The sequence below is a fragment of the Triticum dicoccoides genome, chromosome 3B (assembly GCF_002162155.2).
Source record: "Triticum dicoccoides isolate Atlit2015 ecotype Zavitan chromosome 3B, WEW_v2.0, whole genome shotgun sequence".
Taxonomy (NCBI): domain Eukaryota; kingdom Viridiplantae; phylum Streptophyta; class Magnoliopsida; order Poales; family Poaceae; genus Triticum; species Triticum dicoccoides.
Genome location: NC_041385.1, coordinates 319,026,109 through 319,037,869, shown reverse-complemented (window position 1 = coordinate 319,037,869; position 11,761 = coordinate 319,026,109). Strand labels below are relative to the sequence as shown.

The 11,761-nt window shown below is 50.2% G+C and overlaps 1 protein-coding gene across 3 annotated transcripts in view; it reads right to left on the bottom strand.

The window, feature by feature from the left end:
- Positions 1 to 909: 909 nt before the first annotated feature.
- LOC119275980 (CBL-interacting protein kinase 8) overlaps positions 910 to 11,761 on the bottom strand; it is a 40,635-nt gene continuing 29,783 nt past the window's right edge. For 2 of the 3 annotated variants that reach the window (XM_037556917.1, XM_037556916.1), the window contains 4 exons: positions 6,866 to 6,982; positions 1,789 to 1,845; positions 1,619 to 1,693; positions 910 to 1,333 (listed from right to left, as the gene is read on the bottom strand). In XM_037556917.1, the coding sequence (XP_037412814.1) occupies positions 1,238 to 1,333; positions 1,619 to 1,693; positions 1,789 to 1,845; positions 6,866 to 6,982 (345 nt within the window). In that variant the 3' untranslated portion in view covers positions 910 to 1,237. The remainder of the gene's footprint in view (positions 1,334 to 1,618; positions 1,694 to 1,788; positions 1,846 to 6,865; positions 6,983 to 11,761) is intronic. The other variant, XM_037556915.1, reaches the window with a different exon arrangement.

The window sequence follows — 11,761 nt, the reverse complement described above, 5'->3', positions numbered from 1 at the left end:
CCTGGCTTGTGGTCAAAAATAGAGTTTGGACGGCCGATAGGCTCCAGAGGAGAGGGTGGCCAAATTGTGGCGATTGCCAACTTTGTAAGAGAACCCGAGACTGCGGCCCACTTACTATTCAAGTGTAGGTTCTCCGTGAGAGTGTGGCGCGAGATTAAGCTTTGCCTTGGTATGCACAAGTTGGAAATCGATGCTTGGCCTGGTTTGCTATCCGCCGATGAGTGGTGGAAGAGGACGGTTCTGCAAACGGGCCACGGGCGCAAGGCGACAGCCTCCCTGTTGTTGTTGGTCGTATAGGAGATTTGGAAAGAAAGGAACGCGAGGGTATCCCAGGGCAAGTCCACCTTGCCCACTAGGGTTGTAGCCTTGATAGTGTGAGGCGAGGAATTGGGTAATTGCCGGGGCAAAGAAATTGAGTTTGATCATGCCACGAGAGTAGTCGTTTTTGTTTCGGCCATTTGTTGAGGAGTAATGGACCTCGTAACTCTGTTTTAACCCCTTCTTTATCAATGAGATGAGGCAAATCTTTTGCCTCCATTTCAAAAAAAATGGCAGGCAAGTTATGTCATGGCAATCCAGATCATTGCAGTATTTAGAGAAACTTTGCTCCGTGGCCAGAAACGGTGGATGGGCAATTTCACTTTGTGTTGGTTGTTGTTTTACAAGGCTCATTTGTCTTGTTTTAAGCCAAATATGATGCTCGCCTAAATTGTTGGCTCACGTTGTGGAATAGACATCAGAAAACAGAAAGGATATGCACACGATAACACCAATGAGGTGATGCTGTTTAATCAGTTGATAATGAGTCATGCAAGCTACCAAATTGAAGAGTGGAAATGGAACGAAAGCAACAAATGTTGGCAGTATACAAGTCACACCAATTATGTCAACTCCCCGAACAAACCCGGAGACAAGTGAAGTACAGTTTGTTTGACACATTTCTGTACATGAAAACTGACATGTCGGAACTACTAGATGGACCTCTTTGTACAAGCAGACTCGACTAGTCGTAGTATACAATCATGGCACTAAACACAATCTCCCCCTCCCTCTGTAAACAAATATAAGACGTTTTAGGTCCGGGGTAGTATATAACTAAAAGATCATAGATCAATTATGATAAACTGCACTAGTACACTCATTAGTCAAGCCCGTGATGTACGTAATCCAAACAAAACAGCAATACGCATTATACCTGCAGCAAACCCACACAGATAAATTGTAATAAGTGCATAAATTAGCGCTTCGATAGCCGGGATGTCCTAGATTTTCCCTTCTCAGCAGAAACTTTCCAGGTGATATCATCTAATTTGGAGCAGTAGTTGTTTACGAACTGCAACAATAAAAACTCCATAGTTAGTTGTGCGTGTCCAGCAAAACCAACAGCAAATTGCGTTTAGCAGATTTACAATTTTCCGAAAGATAATATGCGAAATAAGCAGCTACATCTGGCTACTACAAACATCACTATGTATATGTTAGTCAACATCCTTCTTAACAACTGCTCATTAGGATCTTCATCTTTTATTCTAGACTAGAAAGTTGCCTCATACAGAAAGTAATAATATAAGGTGTGCCAGTTGCAGGAATATGCAAAAAAAGAATAATATGTCTTGACCTTATTATAATCTGAAGTATCTCCAGCAGATCTCTCTAATTCCACCATAAAGATTGATGGGGCAACTTCAAAAATCTAAAACCAGAGCAAAATCAGATGAAGTAAAAGGATGAGAAAACTATACAGCTAGAACAAGAGATATAAATGACTGCAGAGAGGGCAAGACTCACTTGAAGCATAATTGTGAGATGGCTAGTCTTGTTCGCATTTGGACCTTCCACCCTCATCTGTACATATTAATAGTGAAACTACTTATAAGCGATAAAAACATGTCACAACAGTAACCGAAACTCATTAGCAATACAGGAGTACATGTTAAATGCAAATCCAGAAAGAAAGAAAAAATAAGACCTTCAGTATGTTATTTGGGAACAAATAGAGTGCATAATATTATCAGATTAAATGTAAATAATCGTAATGAAATAAAAAAGATCCAAGTCTGCAATGTTCAGGAAATCGTTAGCTGGTAACTGCTTGGTTGGCTGGCGAGCAAGGGATTAATAGACGAACCGGCCAGTTAATCGGCCGATAAACCGGTTAATTGGTGACCCACCGAGCGGGGATTAATCGGCTAGTTAACTGATTTATCGGCCGGTATTTTGAACAATGCAAGTCTGTTTACTCATACTGAGAAAAATAAGTTGCTCCCCATTTCACAATATAGGGCGTGTTTTTTTTCGAGAAAACGCAAAAGCTTTGCGTTTCTTTTCACTGAAAAGGGGAAGTTCAGTTACAGTCATCCGAGGATGCCCGAGTTACATTCGGTTTTTAATGCACGTCGCAGGTTTGAGGCAGCACGAGTCGGAGGCCAGGTGCCCCAGCTGCCGCCCAAGAGCGGGCCTCGCCCTTAATGCTATCTAGAAGCGTGTTGAAGGATGGCGTCACATTGTCGAAGACGCAGCTGTGCTTCCAAACCATCCATGGCACGAGCAACGCGACAGATTTCAGGGCCTTGCGTAGGATCGGCGGCGTGTCGTCCTTGGCATGTTTCCACCAGTCCATAAGCGACAGTTCCTGCGTGGGGGTCGGGGCTGGATGCGTAGCCAGGCCAGTGTCTCGTGCCATGCCTGTCGGGCGAGGGGACATTCCAGCAGAAGATGTCGCAACGTTTCCGGCTGCTGGTCACACAGGAGGCAGCGGGGGTGATGCTGGAGTCCGTGACGAGCCACCCTCTCTGCAGTCCAGCACCGGTCCTGGTTGGCCAGCCAGTGGAAGAACTTGACTCTCAGCGGTGCCCAGCATTTCCAGATTATCTTCCAGGAATAGCAGACCGTTGATCCATGGAAGGTGGCCATGTAGCAGGACTGCGCGGAGTAGTTGCCGCTCGCTGTCCATCTCCAGATCAACCTGTCCGGTGTGGCGGAGAGCTCGGCGCGCTGCATGATCTGCCAGAGCTGCAGATACTGACCAATCTCGTGGAGGCCGAGGTTGCCTTGGATGTCGCGTGCCCAGGAGTTGCCATTGAGCCCGTCCGCCACTGTTCTCGTCGTCCGTCGTCGCTTGGGGATGCAGCCGTATAGGTTAGGCATGAGCTCGCGCACAGATTGGCCGCCGATCCACCGGTCCTCCCAGAGCAGGGTGGTCTGCCCATTCCCAATGACCGTGGACGTGGATGCCCAGAACAGGGCCCGTTCCGTGGGCGAGAACTGAAGGTCGAGCCCTTGCCACGCTCGCTCCAGGTCTGTTCTGGAGAACCATAACCAGCGTAGTCGTAGAGTGAGGCCGGCACGCTCGAGATCTCGCACGCCCAGGCCTCCAAGCTCGATGGGGCGGCATAATCTGTTCCAGTTCACGTGGCAGTGTCCCCCATTGGCCGCGGCACGTCCAGCCCAAAGGAAACCACACTGAATCTTCTCGAGCTGCTTGAGTGTTTTTTGGGAGGCGCAAATGCAAGCAATTGGTGCACCGGGATGGCACTCAGGACCGACTAGACCAACGCCAGGCGCCCGGTTTTAGTCATCAGCCAGGCCTTCCAGGTCGGTAGGCGCGCGGCGACCGCATCCACCATGGGCTGTAGCTGGGCGGCAGATGGGTGGCGCGTAGACATGGGGATGCCGAGGTAGGTGATGGGGAGAGTCGCCACCGGGCAGCCGAGGTGCGCGATCATCTCCGTGGCCACCTGGTCGCCATGCAGGATGGTGGCGGTGCTCTTGGCGAAGTTCACCTGCAGGCCGGAGGCCCTGCCGAAAAGGCGAGGATCTCCCTGATCGCAGTGGTGTCATCCGCCGTGGCGTGGCAGAAGACCATGACGTCGTCGGCATAGAGCGAGATCGCCGGGATGTGTCGCCGTGGATGCAGGGGCTGCAGGATGCCCAGGCTGTGTGCATGTCGTAGAAGCCGTCCCAGAGTGTCGACGGCGAGCACGAAGAGCTGCGGGGACATGGAGAGCCCTTGTCGGTGCCAGACGGGGGGTCAAGGCTCGCCGTTCAGAAGGATGCACGTGCTGGCAGAAGACAGGAGGATGGCCGTCCACTCCAAGAATCGGTTCCCGAATCCATACTGGCGCAAAACCTCAAAGAGGAATGGCCATGACAGGGAATCAAAGGCGCGTGTGAGGTCGAGCTTTAGCATGACTCTCCAGAGCTCCCAGTTGGTGCAGCAGCTTGAGTGACTGCTTGACAAGGACGTAGTTGTCGTGCAAGCTTCTTCCCGAGATGAATGCATTTTGGTTGCGGCTGACCAGGTGGTCCAGCTTGGCACCGAGGCGGATCGAAAGCACCTTGGCGAAGATTTTGGCCACAAGGTGGATCAGGCAGATCGGCCGGTAGTCGCGCAGCCCATGGGCTGCGGCGTTCTTCGAAAGCAACGTCAGCAGTGCTTGGTTCAGCTTGTAGAACCCCCTTCCTCGCAGGTCATAGAGCTGCTGGAACATGGCGAGGAAATCCTGCCTGATGATGGTCCAGCATGCACGGAGGAATTCCGCTGTGAACCCGTCTGGACCCGGCGCCTTGCATGCGGGGAGGCGCTTGACAGCCTCCCAAATCTCCTCTGCGCTGAACGGCGCATCGAGGTCGGCGAGATCGGTTGGCTCAATGAACTGCGACAGGTCAGGGAGTGCTCCGGGGCGGTCGCCGTGCCGAGCAGGGCCTCAAAATGAGCGAAGGCCGCCTCCGCCATGTCGGTGTGGTCCGTGAGCACCCTGCCGTCCGCGGCCAGGCTGTAGATGTGGTTCTTCTGCCGACAGAACGAGCACTGCCGGTGGAAAAAGCCCGTGCTGGCGTCGCCGTCTTTGAGATTGGCAATGCGGGAGCGTTGTCGGGCGATCATGCGCTCCATGGATGCGAGCCCCAGGTAGGATATCTTGAGTTGCTTGCGAAGCCAGGCTTCCAGGGTCGAGAGGTTGCGCGATTCCTGGGCTTGGTCGAAGCGCGAGATGAGCTCCTGAGAGATCGCAAGCTTGGCCTTGATGTTGCCCGTAGACCTGGAGCTCCAGCTAGTAAGACTCGTCGTCGCCGCCTGGAGCCTGAGCATGAGACGGTGGAAGGGGTCGGCGTGGTGTGTAGAGCCCCAGGCCGCGGTCACCACGTCATGGAACCCGTCCAATCGCAGCGAGTATTCCTCAAAATGGAATCGTCTGTGCGAGGAGGGCGTGGGTGAGCAGTCCAGCAGCAACGGGGCGTGGTCCGACACCGCGAACGCCAGGCATCGAAGGTGGCATCCGCTGTGCGCGTCTTCCCGGTCCGCGGTGCAGAGCACTCGGTCGAGTTGCACAAGTGTCGGCGGTGATTGTTCATTCGACCACGTGTAGCGCCGCCCGTTGAGGTAGATCTCCTTGAACGTGAGGTCATTTGTGAGACGGCGAAATTTGCCCATCATGCGTCGGTTGATGTTGCCCGTGTTCTTGTCGTCGTCGCGAAGGATGAGATTAAAGTCGCCGCAAACCATCCACTGGTCGGGGAAGGCGGCTCTGATCTCTCGAAGCTCCTGCAGGAAGGCGATCTTGTCGGCATCGTCCTGAGGGCCATATACCACCGTTAGCCACCATGGAGTTCCTGTAGCCGTGGCCACCTTTGCAGTGACCGCATTGGTGGTGAACATTGGGTCCGTGACTACCGTGGCCACCTTTGCAGTGACCGCATTGGTGGTGAACATTGGGTCCGTGATAGTCACGGCCATGCTCTTCCACGCCAACAGGATGCCGCCCCGCGTACCATCGGCTGGGAGGTACGTGTAGTCATCGAATTCCGAGCCAAGCGCATCCAGGACAATAGCCGAGTAGATCAACTTAATTTTTGTTTCTTGAATGCATACAATGGAGGCTCCGGTAGTGTCCAGCAGTGACCTGATGGCATGGCGGCGAGCCCGCGCGTTCAGGCCGCGCACGTTCTAGATTGCAATCTTAAGGCCGTGATCCATGGGAACGGGATCGACGGTTAGACGCGTTTAGACTGGACTAGCCCTCGCATGCAGCGTCGACTTGTGCCGCGGCGGTCGCAGCCGATGCCATGCAGGCTGGGATCTCATGATCAACTAGTGCAGCGATGGCCTTGAGGACCGTCAGGGGTAGCGGTGCCGCGAACATGCCGTCGTAGGCCTTCATCTCCGCGGCGGTAATCTTTTGGTCGGTTCCAATGATCCCGAGGGTGCGTAGGATTTGGACGTGGGGGCGTCGCTGCGCCGTGGGGGGAGCGCATGGTTGGCAGGTCGCAGCTGCAGATCGTCCACGGCAAGGGGCGAAGTTGAGTGGTCGACGCGGCTTCTTCCCCAGGGCTGGCAAGGCGGCGTTGAGATGTTTCGTGGCGGTGGCCAAGAACTCCCCAAGAGTACAGGACTGTGGCATGGTGTGGCCTCGGGATCGCCGCAGCGTAATTGGTGGCGATGCGAAACGGCTCGGCATGCGACCGCTTGGGCTTTGGGCATGTTTTGACTGTCCAAATTAATGCTTTCACTAATACTCCCTCCAAATCAAAATATAAGCGTTTTTGACACTGACAGTATCAAAAAACGTCTTATATTTTGATACAAAAGGAGTAATTATTAGAAAATGTGAGGGCTAGTTTATATAAATTGATACCATTGGATTTGTATTCGAAAGCACATGTTGTCATTAAGATTTTGTAACCAGTAAGTAGGCAGAATTTATGGTCAAAGTTTCAAGTGGGCACACAAGATACGCCTTATATTTGATACGAGGGAAAGTATATGCTAACCATTATAAAATGAATAGAAAACCCAGTTGTCTGTTAAGATCTCAAGTCAGAAGGTTGCTAATATGCATGACAGAACAGACTGGACGGCAAACCTTACCTTATAATTGCGAATATGTGTCTTAAACCCCATGGATTGAGCAACAACCTCCATACTTGACAATATAACATTTGCTGGTTTGCGTGATAAAAATCTATTTTGAAGCTTGCCATAGTCCTGCAGAGCAAACAGAAACAATTATTAGGTCTGACAAATGTTCGTAAATCTATAACTACCCAAATATCAGAACCATGGGCATGTCAACAATGATTATACCAGACCAGATTTCTCGAAATCATAAGAGTATTGTCCAAACATACAGCAAAATTTATATCTGAACTGCATATAGGAAAAAAAATCGAGAAAACGCAAAGAGATTGGTATAGGAATCCGTCGACCTAGAGCGGTACGCAGTGCTCTTGGGCAGAGCCCGTGTCTTGGCGCTGCCCGGTGGCCATGGCCGTGTGGGCGGCGTGGTAGCCGGGGTGTAGCATTCAGTGGCGGTGAGTGTTGGCCGGGTGAAAACCTGCTCTATCTTCGGACAGACCGGCGACGGCGAAGCTTGTTCCCTTCTTGAAGGCGTCGTCGCGGCTCTCACCACCCGTCGTGCGGCTCCAGGGGAAACTCTGATCCTTAGATCGGGCGTTGGCGGCGCTCCGGTGTCGTTTCCTTCCTGAAGGCGCCGCCTTGGAGTCCACGGTTCGTTGTATGCAGCTTCATCTCTTCATGGTAGTGTGCTAGGGGTGGTGTTGTTGCGCTCAGCGCTTTTGTATCCTGCCTTGGGTGTGTGTGGTGTTGATGCCGAGCATCCCTTGACCATCCCCATGGACGTCACACCACCACAGCAAGCACGAAGAGGACCGATGACAAGAGCACACGCACGTGCCACCGAAACTGAGGTTGACTCCTTCCCCTTCAAACTTCATTCGGTTTCATATGAGTCGGATCCTACCTCAAATAGAAACGTTGTGCCTTGTTAGGTACCAAGGGGATGACCGAGAGGAAACGAGGACGGAGATTCAAGCATCCAAGGAGGAGGAAGAGCACCAAGGGAACGAGGGAGAAAGGAGAGACAAGAGAGAAGAAGGAGAGGAGAACAAGAAGATGGAAGGGCTGCAGCCCCTGGACACCCCGGGTGCCCGGCCACAGCCTGGGCAGCGCCCCAGCCGGCCCCGGGTGCCCGGCCCCCCTACCTAGGCCTCGCCCAGCCCACCCCGGGTGCCCCGGCAACTGGCCCCGGGTGCCCGGCCTGCCACTTGGGCCGCGCCCAGCTCGCCCCCGGGTGCCCGGGCCCTCAACCCCGGGTGCCCGGCCTGCCCCGCCCAGCCATGTGGCCTCCCCGGGTGCCCGTGCCTTGGACCCCGGCTGCCCGCCCCCCCTTCAGTCGGCGCCCCTGACCGGACCGGGTGCCCGGTCCTCCGCACCCCGGGTGCCCGGACCCCTCCGAGAGTGTCTACATTTTCAGGGTCATTTTGGACCTTTGTATCCATCTCTTCCCCAATTTCGTCCCTAGCCTTTATATACTCCTCCCCTAGCTCATTTAGAGGATAGCAAAGTATTGGATAGACAAAGAGAGAGCTTTGCTCATCTTCCTCATGGAGATCACGACCTCCTAAGGGAGAAGATCCTCTTGTGGATATCAAGACCCCATCTAGGGAAGGATCCCCATCATAGGATCATCAAGACCTCTTTCCTCATAGGATTGGGATGAATTAGCTACCTTGTATCTTTCCTTTGTTGTCCTTGAATCATTGTGATCTCTTGTGTGTTCTTGGATCTAGCATATGTGTGATTGGATCTAGTCAATTTGAGTGTTTCCCCTCTCTTGTGTTCTTCGTGTTCTTCGTGTTCTTGGGGATTTCCCCTCCAATTCATGAAAGATCTCCATCTAGGGTTCCACCCTACAACAGGTGTTGGCGTGTGTTTGTTCCAGATGATGTTGATCTTTGCTTTATATATAAAGCAGGGCGAAAGCCTTTTTCGGTAATGGTTGGGTTGGCGACTGGTTATTCAGTTAGTGAAGGTATCCTAATGCTGTTGATTTCCATTGCCTAACGGCCAAGTTAGTATCTGTGTAAATCTGTGTACACGTGTCTATTATTCCTACAATATCATGGCGCTTTCTATGCATATTATTTACTGAAATAATTCCACTGCCTATGGACGCGACAATTGGCAGCACTGTTGAACGAGGAGGCATCTCATGTTCTTTGTATACAACAGTCCAACAGTGCGATGCATGCTTTTTTATTTGGGATTGGAGTTACAAGAGGTACTGATTTATTATTTTTCATCTGGGTTCACTGTTCTTTGTAAATTATAACTCCTCTAGCTCCCAACTCCTAATTAATGCATAAGGCTGGTCAGCGCCTTATTATCTCCTCTCTTTTTTTGTTTAATAATGTTCTATTTTTGCCAAATTACTTAACAATAACCAAAGTAAACAGGTTACTCGTGTGATGTTTCGAAGATAATATTTTCCATACAGTAGATTCATAATGGAATCATCATTATATAGTTACTTATTGTTGACTCGATGTAATTGCTATTACCATCATCATCCGTTTTATCATTTTATCATTTTTTATATTTAGATGTCCTTCATTGTTTAGTTGCTCCCGTGGTCGTGGGCCAGATAATTAGTTCACGTGTACTGTCATACCTCATATCTTCATGTTTTAGTATATATGCATTAAGGATATGCGATTGCTTATGTGACAATTTACTTTCGTGAAGGCATGAGGCAACAGTGAAGATCCCCTTCTAATGTGATGAAGCAAAAAATGTGCAAGAAACCTAGGTGCCACTACTTTGCCCAATCGTCAATCTCCCACACTGAATATTCTTTGGCTTCATCTCACATAGGGGATGTCGCAAGTTAAAAGACAACTATTTTCTCTCTGTCATCAGTTCATGTGCCCTGTTCCCTTAACTCTCTTGGTGCACATCACTTCAATAAGTTGGTTATCTGCACCCGTAAAAAAAAGTTGGTTATCTGAAGCACCTTTTTAAATTTCTGCCTGGTACCTATAGAGTAGAAGAGAAAAACGAATAAACTCTAGAATCGCCACTGCCTGGTGTCCTATAAGCATGAATGATAAATCATTGTCATTTCGATATTTTCTGCATTCCATTTTTTGTACACTAAATTTATGTATATACCTTGTCTTAACTTGTACTTTCGGATGAGTTCCATCTAATGATGTCAGACTACTTCATGTGACTAAAAAAAAGAAAAAGGGCAGCCCGGTGCATGTAGCTCCCGCTTGCGCAGGGTCCGGGGAAGGGTCCGACCACTTTGGGTATCATTGTCATTTTGATATTTCCTACATTTTGTTTCTTGTACTTTCGGATCAATTTCATCTCAAGATGTCAGACTACTTCTGTGAAAATATTGTTTCCACTTGTTCTTGCTTAAAGATGCTTCCCACATAACCAGTCTTCAAATCTTTTGGTTTGTTCTTTTAGACGTGTGCAGTTAAGCTATCTGCTTCCAAACTCCATCAAGAAGTCCAAATACTAACACCTTTGATACAAATGTGTGGAGGTAGTGAAAGCAGCATATGTTTAGATCTTTGTAAATAACACTTCAGTTGGGATGATATGTTATTATTATTCTGGAAATAAAAACCCTATATTCTTATCATGATTGGTTAAAATACTATTTGGTAGATACTTCTACTTTAGATTTATATGGTTAGTTTTGATACTAACATAAACATATATTTCTTATCTTCATGCTTATATTTACTAAATTCCTAGCATTCTATCATCATAATGGATGGGAGCAGCAACGCGCGCTATCAATGATCTAGTTAATTATCATAATTCAGATTATGGGACCTTGTGATAATGAATTATACTGGCAGGAGCATACAATTTTTGACCAACCTGACAGAAAAAATATCATCATATGCTATGGTTTCTATTGCTCTTTCTTGATGTCAATTTGGAGATTTTTCTTCTATTTTTCCATGAATTTCATGAATGGGAATATGAAATTTCTGTCACACCAAAACAAACAGATTTAGAAAAAACCTGGAAATTTATTTATACACTTTAATACCATCAAAAACTTGTGATGTTCGGTTCTAACACATTTTTTGAGAGAAAAAACCTAAGGGGAGGCCCTGACAGCAACTTCTGTTCTTTTAGATTCCTTGGGATTCTGCTACCATCTTTCCTGTTATTCTCTTTCTCCAAAAATTGAGTACTGGGAATGAAAAAAAAAACTTATCCGATTTTGTTAAACTGGTTTGCACTGAAATTTATCCTAGATTGAATCATCAAATCCTGCTATCCTATCGCTGAGCAGCAGGCCTTCAATCCATGCCATTCCTGCTGCCAGTTTCTTGTCCACTGCTTGCCTCATGGTCATGGAGGGGAGACACGGCACGGAGGACAGCTGGTGCTTCATGCTTGGAACTCCAGCACCAGGCTGCTTGACTCGTCTGCTTGGATCCATGGTTGTGCTGCTGCTATGGCTTGGTTTCGTTTCTCATGATCTTATTTCCAATCTGAGATAGGGAAGTTTTCATAAAGATAGAGAGGGGACAGAGAGCAAAGCGAACTTACATCCCCGCTCCCCCGCTAGGGTTCCCTCCCCCGCCGCCCACCCCCTCACCTGCTCCCGCCGCCGCCGGCCGCCGGGCGCGCGCCTCCAGGCCTGCCCCACTCCTCCCCTCCCCCGCGACGCGCCCGCGAGCGCCGGGGGGGAACCTTCGCTGCCACCGCCTTCGGCCCCGTCTTCCTCCCCTCCCCTCGCCGCCGCCAGCAAGCTCCGCCGGGCAAAGCCCGGTGGGCGCAGCGGCGGCGGGGCCCTTCTCCCCCCCTGCTCGTGGGACGTCGGCGCGGGGCGGCCTCCTCGAGCGGCGGCGCTGGACTTCGTGGGGTTCAGCATCTCGGCGGCGGTCTCGCAGGGCGGCCGGCGCCCTGGATCTCGCGCGCGGCGGGGCG